At 42.2% G+C, this 23,675-nt stretch overlaps 1 protein-coding gene across 1 annotated transcript in view; it reads right to left on the reverse strand.

The window, feature by feature from the left end:
• The window catches only part of LOC129814258 (phospholipid phosphatase-related protein type 5-like), a 65,157-nt gene extending 42,001 nt beyond the window's left edge, over window positions 1-23,156 (reverse strand). The window contains exons 1-2 of the mRNA XM_055867261.1: window positions 22,340-23,156; window positions 2,493-2,625 (exon numbers count right to left, since the gene is read on the reverse strand). Coding sequence (XP_055723236.1) covers window positions 2,493-2,625; window positions 22,340-22,543 — 337 coding nt within the window. The 5' untranslated portion in view covers window positions 22,544-23,156. The remainder of the gene's footprint in view (window positions 1-2,492; window positions 2,626-22,339) is intronic.
• Window positions 23,157-23,675: the final 519 nt, after the last annotated feature.

Raw genomic sequence — 23,675 nt, forward strand, 5'->3', positions numbered from 1 at the left:
TCCAAAAAGATAATCAAGGACAACAACCACCTGAGCGACGGCCTGTTCAACCCGCTATCATCCAGGCGAGGTCAGTACAGGTGCATCAAAGCAGGGACCGAGAGACTGAAAAACAGCTTCTATCTCAAGGCCATCAGACTGTTAAATAGCTATCACTAGCCGGCTACCACCTGGTTACTAAACCCTGCACCTTAGAGGCTGCTGCCCTATGTCGTGTCTTTGACTATGCCAGATTAATTGCTATGACATGCTATTCTATAAAATAATTTCTCCGTAATTAATATTACCTGATTGAACTAATCATGTAAATATTAATTAACTAGAGGGACACTACGAAAGAATATTTATACAGCTGTTATCTTTCGAATAAACTCTTAAAGATTTAGTAATAGTTTACATCCATAGCAGTCACCTTAATCGTCATTTTATTCAGTCTCATCTGAAAGTGGTAAATCCTTGTTATCTGCAAGAATCCTGGCTAACAAGTTGAATCAGCAATACAAAATTGGGTTTAATTATTTATTTACTAAATACCTAACTAATCACACAGAAACACACATACACAATTAAATCACAGTTTGATTACAAAGTTTCGTCATAAAGAAAACGTCCCTAGCGGGTGGAATAGACATGACAGCTTGTTACACAAAGGAAAGGGGGGGCTGGGTTTTAGTGAAAGAGCGGGAGACTGGAACATAGGCGAAGCTGTGTTATCGTAAATACAGTATCTTATGCATTCTAAATTACCGCCCATTTGAAGAAGGAAAATGCAAGAAATATTTACTCTGAGCTGCGCTTCAGTAGGTTGGTGGTAGATGGAAGACCGTATCGCCAACCCGAGTCCTCTGTCCTTTGAAGAATGTCTCTGGTGATCACTGGATACGTTGGAGTAACGTCGTGTGTAGTAGACGGGATACTCTGACTGTCCTTCCTAACCTACGTTTGTAGCAGCTGTTGCTAACTCAACGGCTAGGAGGTATCCCTTCTGTAGTTAATACGAGTTCAAAGTTCATACCATTCACAACCAAAGTCCATGCTGCTGTTGGCTTAGTTCTATAGTTATTATCTGAACCATTCTGACACCGGATCGTCATCCTAGCGTCCCGGAACAGAAAGTTATATTTTTGTCAATGGCTTTTATAGTGGAGGGAGAGGGGTGTGTCTGAAAAGTCTATTACCCATGTCTCTTCACAGGGGCGGGCCCCTAGTTGAGCAGAAGCCCAAACTTATGAAAACACAAATCTCTCATTTGGAAGCTAAAATAAAATTTCATCTCTTCACAAATAATTTCATATTCAAACATTTGAATTAAACAACAATTCCATGTGAATCCGATACCTCTGACGTTTAGACTTTCCACAGTAGAGTTTATGCCATTCTATCATTGATGAGAATGTGTCAGAGGGCAACCGAACTGACATAATATACCTTAAGTACCACCGCATATGTTCAGTTGGTCGGATTACCAGAATATAGTTCATTTCCCCCCACTTCTGATGTTCCCAGAATCTCTATGTTAACCAAGGGGTTTTCTTATGTCACATCAGTTATAGTAGGGAGAGAGAAAAAGGGGGAAAGAGGTATTTATGACTGTCATAAACCTACCCCCAACCCAACGTCATGACACCTATAGACATGGAATCACTGGTCACTTCAATAATGTTTACATACTGCTTTACTCATTTCATATGTATATACTGTATTCTACTGTATTTTAGTCAATGCCTTTCTGACATTGCTGATCCTAATATTTGTATATTTCTTAATTCCATTCTTTTACTTTTAGATTTGTGTGTATTGTTGTGAATTGTTAGATACTACTGCACTGTTGGAGCTAGGAAGAAAAGCATTTCACTATGACTGCAATAACATCTGATAAATATGTGTATGTGACGAATAACATTTGATTTGATTTGATTACACTAGCATTGGAGTTCCTGTCCTATAAGCTGTCACTGGCCAAAACACAGTCTCACAGTCACTGTTAAAAAAAATTGCACTGACTATATTACAGATATTCAAACAGCTTTTATCCAATCAATTCCGCTCCACTTCATTTCTTTAGGGCTTTTGTAAATGTTATTTTCTTACAGCAAGGGTAAACACCACGGAGCAGTGCTTCAAGCAAGCACACGGCAATGACAAACATTCCATTCACCATCTTGACTGCAGCCAGACCTAGGCATATGTGGGTTGGTTTAACTTTGTTGACACTAATGATAGCTTAGAAAATGTTGCTACGTTGTACTTTACTAGCTGCATTAAATATAGGTAAACATCACTCATCATCACTTCTCATTTTGAGTCAGACATTTCCTGTACACCACTTACTGTATACCAACAATCTTTGTCTTATTTTGAGTGCAGACCTTTGACATTATACTGCAACGAAAGTCCTTGCTACCACATCATGAATTAGGGCAGCCATTCTGCATGGTGACAGTGAGCATTCGGCAAGTGGTATGGAGGTAGGTTACTGCCGAAACACGTACCCAGGAAGCGGAAGGTCCTGCGCACCAGAGGATTGAGGTAACAGCAGTCTCCCATTACGATGATCTTCTCCCTGTTGTCCAGGTCCTCTGACACATACTGAAGCAGAAACAACACCGACTCTATGGCTGTGATCTAACATACAGAGGGAAAGAGAGAGACTTTAATCTCTGATAACAGGATCTGAATATTGTGATTTTTTTGTTGCAAAGAATGCAAACTTGTTAAACCATCTTTCCTGTAGCAATGCCTTCATGCCACATCAACCAAATGTCCTATTGAGGGCATGCATTAACACCTATTTTGTAACCCTTAACCCTTATGCCATAGTTTGTACATCTCAACTGTCAGTAGGAACCACATTTGTTTCAGCAAGTGAGCCATATCAGCTATGTTTTTTTTAAAGGCAGTAAATGAGGCTGAATGAACTGATTCGCTGCCAGACAAGGCTCCGCTGATAGCCAGTTGTAGCAGTGATAAGGTGTTGGGACTGCTGTTGGGACAGCTTTATGTAGACCATAACAGTTTTTGGGCACAGTTTGTCACCGTTATAGTGCAATGAATGTATTGTTTAGTGTTGTGTTGTGTTGTGGCTTTGCTGGCATGCATCCCATATTTTTTTGTTTTGTTTGCCCCACCAAGGTTTACATGCTAAAATCACCACTGTTTATGAGTGTGGTCCAATCAAGAACATAATCATGATGGAATCACACCAGAAGAGTATGCCAACTGGGCTTATCCCTTGTAAGTACTTTGATTTTCAGCACTATGTAAGCTGTAAACATACATTTCACAAGTCAAAATGGTACAGTTCTGAAGCACTCAAAAATGTGACATAAGTTGCATGGACTCATTCTGTGTGCAAAAAAAGTGTTTAACATGATTTTTGAATGACTACATCATATCTGCACCCCACACATACAGATAATTGTAAGGTTCCTCAGTCGAACAGTGAATTTCAAACACAGATTCAACCACGAAGACCAGAGAGGTTTTCCAATGCCTCACAAAGAAGGGCACCTATTTTTAAATAAAACATTTAAAAAAAGAAAGCAGACATTGAATATCCCTTTGAGCATGAAGTTATTAATTACACTTTGGATGGTGTATCAATACCAGTGGTGGAAAAAGTACTCAATTCTCATACTTCGGAAAAGTAAAGATACCTTAATAGAAAATGACTCAATTAAAAGTGAATGTCACCCAGTAAAATACTACTTGAGTAAAAGTATATTTATTTTAAATATATTTAAGTATCAACAGTAAATGTAGCTGCTAAAATATATTTAAGCAGAGGGATGTTCTCTTGATAAGTGTGCGAATTTGACCATTTTCTGTCCTGCTAAGCATTCAAAATGTAACTTTTGGGTGTCAGGGAAAATGTATGGGCAAAAAAGTACATCATTTTCTTTCGGAATGTAGTGAAGTAAAAGTAAAAGTTGTCAAAAATATAAATAGTAAAGTACAGATACCCCAAAAAACGACTTCAGTAGTACTTTGAAGTAATTTTACTTCATTACTTTACACCACTTATCAATACACACAGTCACTACAAAGATACAGGCGTCATTCCTAACTCATTTGGTGGAGAGGAAGAAAACCGCTCAGGGATTTCATCATGAGGCCAATGGTGACTTTAAAATAGTTACAGAGTTTAATGGCTGTGATAGGAGAAAACTGAGGATGGATCAACAACATTGTAGTTTCTCCACAATACTAACCTAAATGACAGAGTGAAAAGAAGGAAGCCTGTACAGAATAAAAAATATTCCAAAACATGCATCCTGTTTGCAATAAGGCACTATAGTAAAACTGCAAAAAATGTGGCAAAGAAATTCACTTTATGTCCTGAATACAAAGTGTTATATTTGGGGAAAATCGAACACAACACATTACTGCGTACCACTCTTCATATTTTCAAGCATGGTGGTGACTGCATCATGTTATGGGTATGCTTTTCATCGGCAAGGACGAGGGAGTTTTTTATATAAAAATAAATGGAATAGACCTAAGCACAGGCAAAGTCCTAGAAAACCTGGTTATCTGCATTCCAACAGACACTGGAAGATAAATTCACCTTTCAGCAGGACAATAACCTAAAACAGAAGGCCAAATATACACTGGAGTTGCTTTCCAAGAAGACATTGAATGTTCCTGAGTGGCCTACTGTAGTTACAGTTTTGACTTACATTTTTAACAGGTAGGCCTACTGTGGAGTACCAACACACCACATTCACTCTATTATTGTAGCGCTGTTTTTTCTTTTATATGACTGAACAAACCATCCATTTAATCTATTCCCACTTTTCTTTTAATGTTGGCTAACACTCATTATTTAGGCTTCAGAAGCTCACTGTAAATAAGACATGAGTTTGTCAACCTGCTTAATGACGCATCACTCGTTCTTTACGATAAAACATGCAAATGTATTGTTCATATTTCACTAACACTACATCATTCAAAAAGGCAACTTATAGTCATTAATGAAGCTCTGACAAGCTCAACCTTTTCCAGTGTATCTCGGCAAAGCACAGGGACCTAAACCCTATGTAATTTATTCACATCTCACTGCAAACCCATCCCCCTACTACTGTGAACAGGAGCGAGCCAGAGCCTTATTCACTGCTCACTAATAATAGCAATCATGCCATCTTTGGCCCATACATGTCCAACAGTATAACCCTGATAGGTGGGAATGTTCCTCTGGCGGCTTCAGCAGGTTATCATTTTATTCTTGTTCATTTTCCATATAGCTTCGAGCTATAGTTGCAGCCTATCTAGCCAATGAAAACTCTCAAAGTTATAGTAGGATTCTGTGAAGTTGTTGGTTGCCTTTACATCCTGCTTAGCGTGTCCCAAGCTCTACCCAAATGGGTCACTTTGACTTGATCACCAGTTGGTGGGAATGGTCAAGTCTATTCTGATCTACGGCGCTCAATCATGATCAGGGTTGCAAAATTCTGGCAACTTTCAATAGTTCAGGAGGGAGTACTCCAACCGGGATTTTGGGAAAATCTGGGAATTTATTTAAAGTTCCCGGAATTTTGCAAACCTAATAATTTTTATGGAATGGTCTGCCTATCCATGTGAGTGACGCAGACTCGGTCTCGACCTTTAAGTCTTTATTGAAGACTCATCTCTTCAGTAGGTCCTATGATTGAGTGTAGTCTGGCCCAGGAGTGTGAAGGTGAACGAAAAGGCAATGGAGCAACGAACCGCCCTTGCTGTCTCTGCCTGGCCGGTTCCCCTCTCTCCACTGGGATTCTCTGCCTCAAACCCTATTACAAGGGCTGAGTCACTGGCTTACTGGTGGTCTTCCATGCCGTCCCTAGGAGGGGTGTGTCACTTGAGTGGGTTGAGTCACTGACGTGATCTTCCTGTCTGGGTTGGCGCCACCCCTTGGGTTCGTGTCGTGGGGGAGATCTTCGTGGGCTAGACACGGCCTTGTCTCAGGATAGTAAGTTGGTGGTGAAGATATCACTCTAGTGGTTTGGGGGCTGTGCTTTGGCAAAGTGGGTGGGGTTATATCCTGCCTGTTTGGCCCTGTCCGGGGGTATCGTCGTACGGGGGCCACAGTGTCTCCTGACCCCTCCTGTCTCAGCCTCCAGTATTTATGCTGCAGTAGTTTATGTGTCGGGGGGCTTGGGTCAGTTTGTTATATCTGGAGTACTTCTCCTGTCTTATCCGGTGTCCTGTGTGAATTTAAGTATGCTCTCTCTAATTCTCTCTTTCTCTTTTTCTTTCTCTCTCTCGGAGGACCTGAGCCCTAGGACCATGCCTCAGGACTACCTGGCATGATGACTCCTTGCAGTCCCCAGTCCACCTGGCCGTGCTGCTGCTCCAGCTTCAACTGTTCTGTCTGCGGCTATGGAACCCTGACCTGTTCACCGGACGTGCAACCTGTCCCAGACCTGCTGTTTTCAACTCTCTAGAGACAGCAGGAGCGGTAGAGATACTCTTAATGATCGGCTATGAAAAGCTAACTGACATTTACTCCTGAGGTGCTGACTTGCTGCACCCTCGACAACTACTGTGATTATTGTTATTTGACCATGTCATTTATGAACATTTGAACATCTTGGCCATGTTCTGTTATAATCTCCACCCGGCACAGCTTGAAGAGGACTGGCCACCCCTCATAGCCTGGTTCCTCTCTAGGTTTCTTCCTAGGTTTTGGCCTTTCTAGGGAGTTTTTCATAGCCACCGTGCTTCTACACCTGCATTGCTTGCAGTTTGGGGTTTTAGGCTGGGTTTCTGTACAGCACTTTGAGATATCAGCTGATGTAAGAAGGGCTATATAAATACATTTGATTTGATTTGGAGAGTCTTGTAAAAAGATAACTGATCTGTTGCATCCTAAGATGCTGGGTTCTTTTACTGAATACTCCGAAGTGTACTTATAATACATGGAACAGATTTATTTAATGTTCTCCTTAACACATTACAGTCGACTACTCTCTTCAGTGTCTTCAGCCCAACTCTCCAATACATCATTGAACTTTTACCGCCCTTGCATCTCGTAATCCAATCACTTCAATACAAGAACTCAAACCCCATTATCATTTGTTAATTCAAATAACTCAACCCCTGCATACAAATCCCCATTGGCTATTTGCAACCATTTTACACCTAAACTCATTAACACATAATACATTTCCCAATACACCACATGAACCATTTAAAGAATTACAAATAAACATTTCCACTTGAAATTAAGTTTTGTGACTACCAATGATGACCCAAATTCAGTCTTTCACAATTTTGAGATTAGGGAAAGAGACAAACTCCCCCTAAAATCTCACTTACGTAAATCACCCTGGTAAAGTGAGTCCACCTCCGGGAGTCAAATGATTCATGATCTCTTTTAAAGCAAGGCGTCAAGTGGAAAATCTCACAACGCAGCACCGTGGATTAATAAATGCCTTGATCTATCTTTAAGCATCCTGAGATCTAATCGCAGGGGCCTGAAGTGCTTTACACAGATGATGTACAGTATAAATAAAGCTGGAAGCTGAAGGGGGGAGGAAGCACGCTCACTATGTGTGGAGACTGTACTAGTAATGACAGGTTCACATAGCTCTGGTTTTAATGAAATCCTCCATCAAAAGGAAAAAGAGAATTGTTGTCCAACAACGAAGGGGAAGTGTCTATGAGTGTGTGTGTGTCCAAATGATTGTGTCTGCATGATTGAGTAGATGCATGGGTGTGTTCATGTGCGTTTTAATCAATGTGTTGTTTAATCAATGTGGACATACTCTACTGGACATGGAGAGAGACTGATGAAGTCAAAAGCGGTGCACAATGTGTAGAGCTAATGTGTCCCTTCCCTATACATGTCATGGTATGAACATAAATAATACCATGACAATAATTAAATAGCAGGCATTGACTTTTTCACATTGTGGATAATGAATGCCAAATCACTACTCAATAATGATCATTACAATGGTTTGGAGGGCCCTGAGATTTTCCTGGTCCTATCACGGCTACAATACGAGCAAAGTGATTGCAACCAATATATTGGTTAATGAGTTGGGGAGAGGTACAGTATATGTCAGGAATAGAGGTCGACCGATTAATCGGAATGGCCGATTAATTGGGGCCGATTTCAAGTTTTCATAACAAACGGAATACAATATTTTTGGACACCGATTTGGCTTTTTTTGTACACCTTTATTTAACTAGGCAAGTCAGTTAAGAACACATGCTTATTTTCAATGATGGCCTAGGAACGGTGGGTTAACTGCCTTGTTCAGGGGCAGAACGACAGATTTTTAACTTGTCAGCTCGGGGATTCAATCTTGTAACCTTACGGTTAACTAGTCCAACGCTCTAACCACCTTCCTTACATTGCACTCCACGAGGAGCCTGCCTGTTACGCGAATGCAGTAAGAAGCCAAGGTAAGTTGCTAGCTAGCATTAAACTTATCTTATAAAAAACAATCAATCAATCAATCATAATCACTAGTTAACTACACATGGTTGATGATATTACTAGTTTATCTAGCGTGTCTTGCGTTGCATATAATCGATGCGGTGCACATTTGCGGAAAAGGACTGTCGTTGCTCCAATGTGTACCTAACCATAAACATCAATACCTTTCTTAAAATCAATACACAAGTATATCTTTATAAACCTGCATATTTAGTTAATATTGCCTCCTAACATGAATTTCCTTAAACTAGGGAAATTGTGTCACTTCCCTTGCAACAGAGTCAGGGTATATGCAGCAGTTTGGGCCGCCTGGCTCGTTGCGAACTGTGTGAAGACTATTTTTCCTAACAAAGAAAGACAACTTCGCCAAACGGGGGATGATTTAACAAAAGCGCATTTGCGAAAAAAGCACAATCGTTGCACGACTGTACCTAACCATTAACATCAATGCCTTTCTTAAAATCAATACACAGAAGTATATATTTTTAAACCTGCATATTTAGCTAAAAGAAATCTAGGTTAGCAGGCAATATTAAGCAGGTGAAATTGTGTCACTTCTCTTGCGTTCATTGCACGCAGAGTCGGGGTATATGCGACAGTTTGGGCCGCCTGGCTTGTTGCGAACTAATTTGCCAGAATTTTACGTAATTATGACATAACATTGAAGGATGTGCAATGTAACAGGAATATTTAGACTTATGGATGCCACCCGTTAGATAAAATACGGAACGGTTCCGTATTTCACTGAAAGAATAAACGTTTTGTTTTCGAAATGATAGTTTCCGGATTCGACCATATTAATGACCAAAGGCTCGTATTTCTGTGTGTTATGTTATAATTAAGTCTATGATTTGATATTTGATAGAGCAGTCTGACTGAGCAATGGTAGGCAGCAGCAGGCTCGTACGCATTCATTCAAACAGCACTTTCGTGCGTTTTGCCAGCAGCTCTTCGCAATGCTTCAAACATTGAGCTGTTTATGACTTCAAGCCTATCAACTCCCGAGGTTAGGCTGGTGTAACCAATGTGAAATAGCTAGCTAGTTAGCGGGGTGCGCGCTAATAGCATTTCAATCGGTGACGTCACTCGCTCTGAGACTTGGAGTAGTTGTTCCCCTTGCTCTGCCGCGGCTTTTGTGGAGCGATGGGCAACGATGCTTCGAGGGTGGCTGTTGTCGATGTGTTCCTGGTTCGAGCCCAGGTAGGAGCAAGGAGAGGGACGGAAGCTATACTTTTACACTGGCAATACTAAAGTGCCTTTAAGAACATCCAATAGTCAAAGGTATATGAAATAAATACAAATGGTATAGAGAGAAATAGTCCTATAATTCCTACAACCTAAAACTTCTTACCTGGGAATATTGAAGACTCATGTTAAAAGGAACCACCAGCTTTCATATGTTCTCATATTCTGAGCAAGGAACTTAAACGTTAGCTTTTTTACATGGCACATATTGCACTTTTACTTTCTTCTCCAACACTTTGTTTTTGCATTATTTAAACCAAATTGAACATGTTTTATTATTTATTTGAGGCTAAATTGATTTTATTGATGTATTATATTAAGTTAAAATAAGTGTTCATTCAGTATTGTTGTAATTCTCATTATTACAAACACACTTTAAAAATCGGCATCGGCTTTTTTGGTCCGCCAATAATCGGTATCGGCGTTGAAAAATCATAATCGGTCGACCTCTAATACTTCTACTTTTACTTTTGATACTTAAGTATATTTTAGAAATTACATTTACTTTTGATACTTAAGTATATTTTAGAAATTACATTTACTTTTGATACTTAAGTGTATTTATAACCGAATACTTTTAGACTTTTACTCAAGTAGTATTTTACTGGGTAACTTTCTATTAAGGTATCTATATTTTTACTCAAGTATGACAATTGGGTACTTTTTCCACCACTGTATTTCAGCTCATGAAACATGGGACCAACACTTTATATCATGCGTTTATATTTTTGTTCAGTGTACATAGTTTACAAACAACGGAGTAAAACAAGCTTATATTGAACAGTTGAACTAAGCTCATGAGCGATTAATAAGTTATATTCTTCATGAATCAATGGGTACACTTTATTCATTCATACATCCAAAAATGTATGTAGCAAGTGCAGATTGCCGCTTTCAACTATATTCTCTCCAACAACCAAATATGCCTCTAGTTCCACTTTTACAGTCTCTGTTTTTTACAGTCTCATAACTCCTTTGTTAAGACAGACAGACGGCACAGTGGATAACTGGGCCATCTCCTTTGATTCAGCTTGAGTAGTCATTTACATTTACATTTAAGTCATTTAGCAGACGCTCTTATCCAGAGCGACTTACAAATTGGTGCATTCACCTTATGATATCCAGTGGAACAACCACTTTACAATAGTGCATCTAACTCTTTTAAGGGGGGGGGGGGGGGGTTAGAAGGATTACTTTATCCTATCCTAGGTATTCCTTAAAGAGGTGGGGTTTCAGGTGTCTCCGGAAGGTGGTGATTGACTCAGCTGACCTGGCGTCGTGAGGGAGTTTGTTCCACCATTGGGGCTCCAGAGCAGCGAACAGTTTTGACTGGGCTGAGCAGGAACTGTACTTCCTCAGAGGTAGGGAGGCGAGCAGGCCAGAGGTGGATGAACGCAGTGCCCTTGTTTGGGTGTAGGGCCTGATCAGAGCCTGAAGGTACGGAGGTGCCGTTCCCCTCACAGCTCCGTAGGCAAGCACCATGGTCTTGTAGCGGATGCGAGCTTCAACTGGAAGCCAGTGGAGAGAGCGGAGGAGCGGGGTGACGTGAGAGAACTTGGGAAAGTTGAACACCAGACGGGCTGCGGCGTTCTGGATGAGTTGTAGGGGTTTAATGGCACAGGCAGGGAGCCCAGCCAACAGCGAGTTGCAGTAATCCAGACGGGAGATGACAAGTGCCTGGATTAGGACCTGCGCCGCTTCCTGCGTGAGGCAGGGTCGTACTCTGCGAATGTTGTAGAGCATGAACCTACAGGAACGGGTCACCGCCTTGATGTTAGTTGAGAACGACAGGGTGTTGTCCAGGATCACGCCAAGGTTCTTAGCACTCTGGGAGGAGGACACAATGGAGTTGTCAACCGTGATGGCGAGATCATGGAACGGGCAGTCCTTCCCCGGGAGGAAGAGCAGCTCCGTCTTGCCGAGGTTCAGCTTGAGGTGGTGATCCGTCATCCACACTGATATGTCTGCCAGACATGCAGAGATGCGATTCACCACCTGGTTATCAGAGGGGGGAAAGGAGAAGATTAATTGTGTGTCGTCTGCATAGCAATGATAGGAAAGACCATGTGAGGATATGACAGAGCCAAATGACTTGGTGTATAGCGAGAATAGGAGAGGGCCTAGAACAGAGCCCTGGGGGACACCAGTGGTGAGAGCACGTGGTGCGGAGACAGATTCTCGCCACGCCACCTGGTAGAAGCGACCTGTCAGGTAGGACGCAATCCAAGCGTGGGCCGCGCCGGAGATGCCCAGCTCGGAGAGGGTGGAGAGGAGGATCTGATGGTTCACAGTATCAAAGGCAGCCGATAGGTCTAGAAGGATGAGAGCAGAGGAGAGAGAGTTAGCTTTAGCAGTGCGGAGCGCCTCCATGACACAGAGAAGAGCAGTCTCAGTTGAATGACTAGTCTTGAAACCTGACTGATTTGGATCAAGAAGGTCATTCTGAGAGAGATAGCAGGAGAGCTGGCCAAGGACGGCACGTTCAAGAGTTTTGGAGAGAAAAGAAAGGGATACTGGTCTGTAGTTGTTGACATCGGAGGGATCGAGTGTAGGTTTTTTCAGAAGGGGTGCAACTCTCGCTCTCTTGAAGACGGAAGGGACGTAGCCAGCGGTCAAGGATGAGTTGATGAGCGAGGTGAGGTAAGGGAGAAGGTCTCCGGAAATGGTCTGGAGAAGAGAGGAGGGGATAGGGTCAAGCGGGCAGGTTGTTGGGCGGCCGGCCGTCACAAGACGCGAGATTTCATCTGGAGAGAGAGGGGAGAAAGAGGTCAAAGCACAGGGTAGGGCAGTGTGAGCAGAACCAGCGGTGTCGTTTGACTTAGCAAACGAGGATCGGATGTCGTCGACCTTCTTTTCAAAATGGTTGACGAAGTCATCAGCAGAGAGGGAGGAGGGGGGAGGATTCAGGAGGGAGGAGAAGGTGTTAAAGAGCTTCCTAGGGTTAGAGGCAGATGCTTGGAATTTAGAGTGGTAGAAATTGGCTTTAGCAGCAGAGACAGAAGAGGAGAATGTAGAGAGGAGGGAGTGAAAGGATGCCAGGTCCGCAGGGAGGCGAGTTTTCCTCCATTTCCGCTCGGCTGCCCGGAGCCCTGTTCTGTGAGCTCGCAATGAGTCGTCGAGCCACGGAGCAAGAGGGGAGGACCGAGCCGGCCTGGAGGATAGGGGACATAGAGTCAAAGGATGCAGAAAGGGAGGAGAGGAGGGTTGAGGAGGCAGAATCAGGAGATAGGTTGGAGAAGGTTTGAGCAGAGGGAAGAGATGATAGGATGGAAGAGGAGAGAGTAGCGGGGGAGAGAGAGCGAAGGTTGGGACGGCGCGATACCATCCGAGTAGGGGCAGTGTGGGAAGTGTTGGATGAGAGCGAGAGGGAAAAGGATACAAGGTAGTGGTCGGAGACTTGGAGGGGAGTTGCAATGAGATTAGTGGAAGAACAGCATCTAGTAAAGATGAGGTCAAGCGTATTGCCTGCCTTGTGAGTAGGGGGGGAAGGTGAGAGGGTGAGGTCAAAAGAGGAGGAGTGGAAAGAAGGAGGCAGAGAGGAATGAGTCAAAGGTAGACGTGGGGAGGTTAAAGTCACCCAGAACTGTGAGAGGTGAGCCATCCTCAGGAAAGGAACTTATCAGGGCGTCAAGCTCATTGATGAACTCTCCAAGGGAACCTGGAGGGCGATAAATGATGTTAAGCTTGAAAGGATGTTAAGCTTGAAAGGGCTGGTAACTGTGACAGCATGGAATTCAAAGGAGGTGATAGACAGATGGGTCAGGGGAGAAAGAGAGAATGTCCACTTGGGAGAGATGAGGATCCCAGTGCCACCACCCCGCTGACCAGAAGCTCTCGGGGTGTGCGAGAACACGTGGGCAGACGAGGAGAGAGCAGTAGGAGTAGCAGTGTTATCAGTGGTAATCCATGTTTCCGTCAGTGCCAAGAAGTCGAGGGACTGGAGGGAAGCATAGGCTGAGATGAACTCTGCCTTGTTGGCCGCAGATCGGCAGTTCCAGAGGCTGCCTGAGACCTGGAACTCCACGTGGGTCGTGCGCGCTGGGACCACCAGGTTAGAGTAGCAGCGGCCACGCGGTGTGAAGCGTTTGTATGGTCTGTGCAGAGAGGAGAGAACAGGGATAGACAGACACATAGTTGACAGGCTACAGAAGAGGCTACGCTAATGCAAAGGAGATTGGAATGACAAGTGGACTACACGTCTCGAATGTTCAGAAAGTTAAGCTTACGTTGCAAAAAATCTTATTGACTAAAATGATATAGTACTGCTGGCTGGTGAAATAGTCCTTGTTCGAATTGTCAGTGTGTGTGTGTGTGTGTGTGTGTGCCTGCATGTGTGTCTGCGTGTGTGTGTGTCTGCGTGTGTGTGTGCCTGCCTGCGTGCCTGCGTGCCTGCGTGCCTGCGTGCCTGCGTGCCTGCGTGCCTGCGTGTCTGCGTGCCTGCGTGCCTGCGTGCCTGCGTGCCTGCGTGCCTGCGTGCCTGCGTGTCTGCGTGCCTGCGTGCCTGCGTGCCTGCGTGCCTGCGTGTCTGCGTGCCTGCGTGTCTGCGTGCCTGCGTGTCTGCGTGTCTGCGTGCGTGCGTGTCTGCGTGCGTGCGTGTCTGCGTGCGTGCGTGTCTGCGTGCGTGCGTGTCTGCGTGCGTGCGTGTCTGCGTGCGTGCGTGTCTGCGTGCGTGCGGAGACAGCTCTCCACACACATATCGATTTCTCCTGCTGGGTTTATTTCTTACAGCTGTGAGTTACTGCTGTGGGTCAGGACAAGACAGAGTAGTGAGGACCTGTGGTTATGAATCAAAAACTGTTTGATCGTAAAGTCAATGTTTACAACGGCTTGTCACCCTCATGTTGTGAGACTTCAGTTCAATGAGCACCAACCCTAAAATACCAAAGAAATACCCTTAATAGCTCAGAACATGTATAATATATGAATTACATGTGTTTGTGTTCATAACACGTTCACAAATGAGGCATGATTCCTGTCCTCGTTTCTATACTCTCTTTATAAGTTAGCAACCTTGCAGAAAAGCTAGCACCCTTAGCCACTGTCAAGATAACTAAATGAATGTACACCACCATAACCCTCAGGGTGCAGGAGAGAATTTGTTCGCTTTTCACTGCATCCCTGAACAGCTTCTGGAGGGGTATGATAATAATGGCTACCATTACGTGTCTAGTGGAGTGTGAGATTATGACCTGTTAGTAGTCTCATCCATCCTAGCCCATTATCGAACACAATTCCCCAGAACATAGCAGATAATAATAGTGATTGGGAGAGGGAATCTAAGAGGCCTTGGTACCAGGCAAGGCCAACCTTTCATTGTTCAAGTTATGGTATGGAGAAACGCGTCTCAATGGTCATGCTGATACTGTTTTATTGATAGCTGGGTCCGTCAATATCCACTCATCATAAATTCCCCCTCAACATTACATAGGGCCACAAGGGATGTCCAGGGAAGTCTAGGGGAAGGCTAGGGGTGAGACACTCTTCAGTGGACGTTTCTGATTCTCGTCTGTCAAGGATTCGGGGGTTGGACTGTGCCAGGCTTCAACTATTACTGATTCTCGTCTGCCTAGGATTCGGGAGTTGGACTGTCCCATCTAATGATGTAACATCATCGCTGCCCACCCAGGATAGAACACTCAGAGTCAAGGATTGGTGCACTCAATTCAAAGGTCCTTAGACAAAAGTCTTTGGGTGCAGGGTTGAAAAGGACTCGAGTTCACAACAATACGTAAGACCATAGCTACTGACAATCAGTAGCCTACCAAAACCATGGCAGTGTTTCATGGCCCAAAGGAAGGTAACCACTCGACAAGCCATGGCTTGCTCTCGCTAGCTAGTTCAAATCTGCAATACTACACTGAGGCGTTGAATCGTGCTTTTTAATCTAGCTCTCTACCTCTGTAAATGTGTCCAAAGCTCAGGTCTCAGTGCAGTTGAGTAAAAGCTTAATTATTTATGAACCTCTTCGCTGTTCCCTATCTATTTGCAATAAAAACGAATCCTATACTGGTATGGATTGAATTTTCTCTCCCCTTCATTCTCAAAGCTAACAACTCTGGGGGAATGAATGGGTCTAGAGATGAGTGACAGTAATGAGACAGTTGGATAGAAGCGCTTAACGGCACAGAGGTGCAGGGTAGTCAGACTCAGTTTGGGAGAGAGGGAGATGAGGTAAGGACTGACTCAAAGCCTGCCCTGACTCAGTCTATCACAAAGTCAGAGCTCTGATATTACGTTTGACCTAAAGTAAAAGTATCTTACTTGGATTGTAATTTACTCAAGTAAAAGTAACCCTCTTTAGAAACTACTCTGGTAAAAGTAAAATAGTATCTGGTCAGAAATCTACTTAACTAGTTTTTTTTTTACAACGTACGGTAAATTATGACAGCAAACAAAAAGATCAACAACATAGTGCAATTGATTTGACATTAATTTCCTTATTTAAGCATGCCAGCACCATCTTGCAGATGTCCTCCAGCACAGGTAGGCTGTACAGTTTCAATGAAAGTCTTATTCAAAGTTGACTTAATATCCAAGCTATGATGCTGCTTCTGGTCATTAGCAGCCTACCAAACTTGCTAACTGCCTGGTACTCAGCACTCGATTGTCCCTCTAATCACTCTGACATCAATGCAAATGTTATCGAAAATCGAATCAAACACTTCATGAGAGCCCATATTGAGCAACATTTCTATAGGCTATGTAATTGCGAGAGAGAAAAAAAGAGGGGGCCTACTATATGTATTTCTCAACTTTCCTAATAACAAGCACATTGCTTATATTTTACAACAGGAGTATAGCCTACCTGGCTGGCATGACATTTTTTTTTTTTAACATTTTTTTTATTTAAACTTTGTTTAACTGAACCACGCAAAAAAACATCCTTCAATCGCTATTTAAGTGCATAGATGACTTTTATTCCCGCTGCCCCTGTTTCGATACAGGTGCATGATAATGGTCCATTCTAAATCAAAACAAATTTCACACATATATTGTTTAGTATATATGAAGACAAGATTAAATCAAGAATAGTCTGATCGGTGACAATATTATCCTACCACTTGTGAATGATGCCCAGCATAAGAAACAATGCCTTTTTTGTGACTTTTTCGAATCAGTCGCACACCTCATGTAGCCTAGCCCATAGGCCTGTATGTTTTGATAAGGATTGTATCACAACTAAAGTGGCCAAATAACTTCTTAAAATTAAGCACATTAATCCGCTTTACAAGTGGTGCAGAGCCTAACTGGCATATATAAGCAGCATGTGAGTTTCAAGTTTGAGGAAGACCATTTTCACCATAAAAATGCACATTTATAATAAAAGCATAACCATTTCATAATGGAACATTCGCGCTTATAGCCTACTACCTTGTGCGCATTTCGATATCTTCAATTCCAACTCAGGAATTTGATAAGGACCCGCGCAATTGCGTCCCTGATGTGTCTGTCTTCACTTGTAGCCTGTGAGAAAGACCTGATCACATAATGAAGAGTCATGAGAGTGAGAGGTATTTCGGAGCGCTCAGCACTCAGGGAGAAGGGCACACAGGCCACTGGCTGCAAAAGGCATGGATTTTTTTAGGGTGCATTACGCCCACACAAAGGGGATGCCGCCGTTAAATTCTAGGCATTATCAAGTGCTTGTCAAATTGTGAATGAGTGACTGATCTAGTGTGTACAGCCTGCGCAAAAAACAAAGCAGAGCTGATGCCTTCAAGCGACTTTTTTCTAATCATTAGAGTCGTATCATGCAGCCTTACAATGTATTAAAAATCAAAACATATAGCCCAACATTTGTATAAAAACTAAAGTTACATTAATAACTAAATTAAGCATCTGGAATACCTATTTCTTTGTTAACCGCTCAACACAGAATAGCCGCATGTGCGCACTCCCTCAAATCGTTTGGAGAAAATATCCTTTCTATTTTATTCAGCTTTGTTCAATTGCATTCTTCATACTATAAAAAAATGCCATAGAATTCTAAGCAAATCTTGTCTGCTAAATGAACTAGTATAGCCCACAGCCATTTGGCATAGCCAGATCAGGACCTAACTGTAAAGGTTGTCTTAGTCGTTCTCCTCCTCAGACGAGGAGGAGCATGGATCGGACCAAGATGCGAATTGGTAAGTATTCATGATTTAATGGCAAACCAACAAACACTACAAATTAACAAAACAACAAAAGTGACTAACCTGCAACAGTCCTGTGTGGCCCAAACGCTGACACAGGAACAAACACCCACAAAACACCAGTGAAACCCTGGCTGCCTTAGTATGACTCTCAATCAGAGACAAACGATACACACCTGTCTCTGATTGAGAATCATACCAGGCCGAACTCAAAAACCCAACATAGAAATAGAAAACATAGACTGCCCACCCAAAACTCACGCCCTGACCAATAAACACATACAAAACAAGAGAAAACAGGTCAGGAACGTGACACTAACATAAGGACAACTCCGAGTATGCTATTCTGTTCTTCTGAAATAGACTACAGTTTCTTCAATCAATTAGCTCAAAAATTAGATCAAATTATATTTCAACTGAATAATGTTGCAGGAGTGATAATCTAATTTGTTTCTAACTACAGAAACTATTTCAGAGCAATCTGAGATGGTGGGTGTCATGGCTTGCTGAAATTTAAGTTGTCAACTAACGTTAATTCAACGTGAAATTAAAAAATCACCATGTCATTGGATTTAGGTAAAAAGTTGCCCTTACTTTAATGACTTTTTGCTAGTGCTGAGTTATTAACTGAAAAGTTGGTTATTTTTTGTTTTTTAAACAACTAATTGACTGAAATAAATTAGGTTCAATTATTTGAATTCCAATTCGTTTGTTTCTATTCTGTAAACTCAATGCGCACATTTTTATTTATTATTATTTATTTATTTTTTACCAGGTAAGTTGACTGAGAACACGTTCTCATTTGCAGCAACGACCTGGGGAATAGTTACAGGGGAGAGGAGGGGGATGAATGAGCCAATTGTAAACTGGGGATTATTAGGTGACCATGATGGTTTGAGGGCAAGATTGGGAATTTAGCCAGGACACCGGGGTTAACACCCCTACTCTTACAATAAGTGCCATGGGATCTTTAATGACCTCAGAGAGTCAGGACACCCGTTTAACGTCCCATCCGAAAGACGGCACCCTACACAGGGCAGTATCCCCAATCACTGCCCTGGGGCATTGTGATATTTTTTTGACCAGAGGAAAGAGTGCCTCCTACTGGCCCTCCAACACCACTTCCAGCAGCATCTGGTCTCCCATCCAGGGACTGACCAGGACCAACCCTGCTTAGCTTCAGAAGCAAGCCAGCAGTGGTATGCAGGGTGGTATGCTGCTGGCTAAGTGCACAGTTTCTCTAGAGATAAATCAGATCAACCCCGAACTGTGTGATATAGTAGGGAGTTGTAGTGTCCAAAAGACCAACATTCGACATAATTACCACGTTTTCTGTGCTAAACTAACTACATAATCCATTGAGCGCCTACTTGTCCAGTGTGTGTTTTTTTATGCCTGCTACATTAGGTTAGTGTGGGCCAGACAGGGAGAGGAGAGAGAAGAATGCGTGATAGAGAGGGGTTGCTTCGTGAGGTATCCTTCCTTGAAAATACATTATCTAAGTGATTGATAGTTGGTATTCAGCAGGCATAAAAGTATGCCTTATTTACTTTGAAGAATTACTAAAATACTGATTTTGGCAGCAGCTCTATAGAGATCTGATGATGATTTGGAATGAAATAATAAAGTAATCAAATAAAACAAATGTAATAAACCCAACATGCAACAATTTCAGTTACAGTTCATATAAGGAAATCAGGAAATTGAAATAAATTAATTGGGCCCTAATCTATGGATTTCACATGACTGGGAATACAGATATGCATCTGTTGGTCACAGATACCTTTAAAAAAAATCAGGGGCATGGATCTGAAAACCAGTAAGTATCTGGTGTGACCAACATTTGCCTCAGGCAGCATGACACATCTCCTTCACATAGAGTTGATCAAGCTGTTGATTGTGGCCTGTGAAATGTTGTCGTACTCCTCTTCAATGGCTGTGCAAAGTTACTGGATATTGGCGGGAACTGGAACATGCTGTCGTACACGTTGATCCAGAGCATCCCAAACATGCTCAATGGGTGACATGTCTGGTGATTATGCAGAACATGGAAGAAACATTTTCAGCTTCTAGGAATTGTGTACAGATCCTTGGGGCCATGCATTATCATGCTGAAACACGAGGTGATGGCGGCGGATGAATTGCACGACAATGGGCCTCAGGATCCCGTCACGGTATCTCTGTGTATTGAAATTGCCATCAATAAAATGCTATTTAGTTTGTTGTCCATAGCTTATGCCTACCCATACCATAACCCCACCGCCACCATGGGGCACTCTGTTCACAACGTTGACATCAGCAAACCTCTCGCCCACACGACACCATACACGTGGTCTGCGGTTGTGAGAACAGTTGGAAGTACTGCCAAATTCTCTAAAATGACATTGGAGGCAGCTTATTGTAGAGAAATTAATATTCAATTCTCCTGCAGTCAGCATGCCAATTGAATGCTCCTTCAAAATTTGAGATATCTGTGGCATTGTGTTGTATGACAAAACTGCACATTTTAGAGTAGCCTTTTATTGTCCCCAGCACAAAGTGCACCTGTGTAATGATCATACTATTTAATCAGCTTCTTGATATGCCATGCCTGTCAGGTGGATGGATTATCTTGGCAGAACCTAACAACGATGTAAAAAGATCTGTGCACAAAATATGAGAAATAATATTTTTGTGGGTATGGAACATTTCTGGGATTTTTTATATCAGCTCATGAAACATGGGACCAACACTTTACATGTTGCATTTATATTTGTGTTCAGTGTATAGAGCCAATCGTTTCGTTCTGAAGAAAACAATATTTTTTTTCATTCCGTTCCACTGTTCCGACGAGCAAAATAAAGTTCTGAACCGGTTAGAACCCCCCAAAAGTACCGGTTTATATCATTCCTTTCTGTTCCTTTTTTATTTATTTTTTACATTTAGCTCAACATTAAATTACTTCGCCAATCGGTGTGGATAGAGCAGTATACTGTGAAGCATTAAGAGCTTATTGCATTTTTCCGTAACAGCATGGTTTAATCATAATGAAAGATACATTCACACACTGCGCCAGTCACATTGTAGGGCGGAAGATGCAGCTGACATTTTGCAGTTGAGGAGAGGGCGAGAGAGGATGGAGGAAGCTTGCCTTGAAGCGCTGGGCATTTTGTGATGACATGCATTATCTGAATTTGGCCCACATATTATACTTAAGCAGGAGCGGCTTCTATGGGGGAAATTTGAATGTCTTTGAACTTCCGAGTTGGTTAAACGTTGGTCCAGAGCAAACGTTAGCAAGCTAGCTAGCTACTGTAGTTAACAAGCTTGTGAGTGCAGCACTATAACTAAAATCACATCTTACCTTTTTGTTGTTAATAAATTCAATATGAAACGTGATAACTACAGTATCCTTAACTAGCACTTAAAAAGTTAATGCATTATGTTAAGCATTTCTCCCTAATTTCTGAATAACGCTTGTAATGTCATCAGCAGGCAACAGTAACCTAATGTATGCTTCAGATGGGAGGGGCATGTAGCCTACACACCCACCAGCACAAGACTTCCAGCTGACAGGCAGACGCTGGAATATGTTCCTGAGTGACAGTGAGGGCTTTGCATAGGCGCTTTGTTGCGATTTTTGTGGGACTGGAAAAAAATGCACGGAACGTAAAATAACGTTATTAAGCGGTTCCCATGCTTTTAAAATAATGTTTCTCTTTCGGAACAGTATAGATCGCTTCCGGTTTGGGTTTTGTTCCTCAAATAATTTCGTTATTTTCCAGTTTTAGGTTATGTTCCCTGAACCATTCGAACCCTTGTATATAACAACTGAATTATTTTATTAAAGTAATGTCATGTGAATAAACGATGTTTAATAAGTGATAAGCAGTAATGGGCAGTTACTACCTTCATGGGGCATTTATTAATTGTTGTATAATGTGTTACAGCATTCAACCCACAAAATGTATCATGTATTTAAAGTTTTTAAAAAACTATCAAAACCGAAATTGAAAACCGTTAAAATATTTTTTGAAATAATTGAACCAAACCGACCTCAAAAAGCACTCATAACTCAGCACCACATTTTGCAAATTTGTTTTCCGCATTGATTCAACTTAATCACATGTATTTTTGTGTTGTTGAAATGACGTGGAAAACAACGTTGATTCAACCAGTTCTTGCCCAGTAGAAAGTTACTTGTCATGAAACACCTGAAAACATCCAGGGGGAATGTCAAAAGGGTACAGCGGGTGCTACACAGTATCAGCCATGTAAAAGCAACGGGGATATATTATGTCTTTTCAATAAGATATATGGTTGGCACGACTAATTTCCGTCGATTCATTACCAATGTAGCAAAACAAATATTTAATATTTACCTAGACAGGTTGCACCATTGAGGTCTGAATACCTCTTTCCCAATAGAGACCTATTCAACTGCTACTGTTGTAACCTAAAGTTGTACATTTGTGTGGTTCATTCCTATGCAGTTGGTGTGTCCATTCGTTTTTGCCTTCCTAAACCAAATATTTGCCCATTTTTCAAAACTCACCAAAATCAACGGCAATCCGCAGACCACTGCATAAAGTATGACAGGAGGTACAGCGCTGGACGCCTCGGGTCCATGGTAGGGCTTGGTGTAGGCATTGTCATAGCAGAAAAACCCTTGGACGTGCACGTTGAAAGTGTCGGTGTACTCAAAGTAGTATGCCAACATGACAGTCCCAGCCATGATCACCAGCTGGAAGTAAAGCATGTTAACAGAAGTGAAGCGAACTGAACCCCACGAGATCCACAGGCATCAGAAAAGCCCAGTTGAATGGAACCCCCAGCCGATTTTTAGGCTACTGCTGTAACCCGTCCAGTACTCCACCTCGCTCCGCGTTCCATCCACATATATCTCTCGCTACTACAATGGAAGATAATCCATAAAGCATCGTGTTAGGTGAAGAGGCGAGCTCAGTCTTGACACCGCTCAGAGGTCCATGCGAGGGTGAGCGCTATGATAGAAAAAGAGTGTGGAGCGGGTTGGGAACATGAGCGCGTGGGATGGAATAGACTTTCCTTCCGTTGCGTGAGAGATATTTGTGGAATGTACGGTACCATAGGCATGCAGACTTCTTACCGCCTTGAGCGATGACGAGTGACAGCGCGCGCCAACCATGAGCATGAGCCACAGGATCTTGATAACGTTCCTGTGTCCGGCAGCTACATCTGTAGGCAACTAGATTCAGCTAAAGTCCGATTTTTGTCGGAACGAATGGTTGGTTGTTGGATAATAATCATTTGTCCACCTCAAATTGACCACAACTAAGCCCAAAAGGAGATTGTATTTGAAAATAACATAATTTCATACCTTCATTGCATTTTGAGACATGATCACATATGTCTTTTTTATTTTTTTGTGGGAATTTTGGGAACATATTTCCTATAAAAATGTAACACATTTTTTTGCCTGAATTCCTAGTGGTCTTTTTGACTAAAAACAAACAAAATATTATTTTACTAAAAACCTTGGGAGTCCACAGTTTGTCAGTGTTTAGCTAGACCAAAAAGTTATGGATGATTTTTGATCTTCTAAGCTGTGCATTTCAGGTCATCCTGGCAGCAAAAACAAATCATATGGACAATGTTCTTCGCACAAACACACGCCTGGTGGTCTAGCATGGAGTGAGAAAAGTCTCAATGTTTTGTCTGTATAGTGTCCTACAATCCATATGAATATTCACCATAACTCACAAATAAAATCATGATTTGTGAATATATACAAATATTTCACAAATAAAACCATGATCTGTGAATACATTGAAATGTTTCACAAATGAAACCATGATCTGTGAATGTGTTCAAATATTTTTCAAATAAAATCATGATCCGCATGTATATGT

The sequence above is a fragment of the Salvelinus fontinalis genome, chromosome 17, assembly GCF_029448725.1.
Source record: "Salvelinus fontinalis isolate EN_2023a chromosome 17, ASM2944872v1, whole genome shotgun sequence".
NCBI classification, from domain to species: Eukaryota; Metazoa; Chordata; class Actinopteri; order Salmoniformes; family Salmonidae; genus Salvelinus; species Salvelinus fontinalis.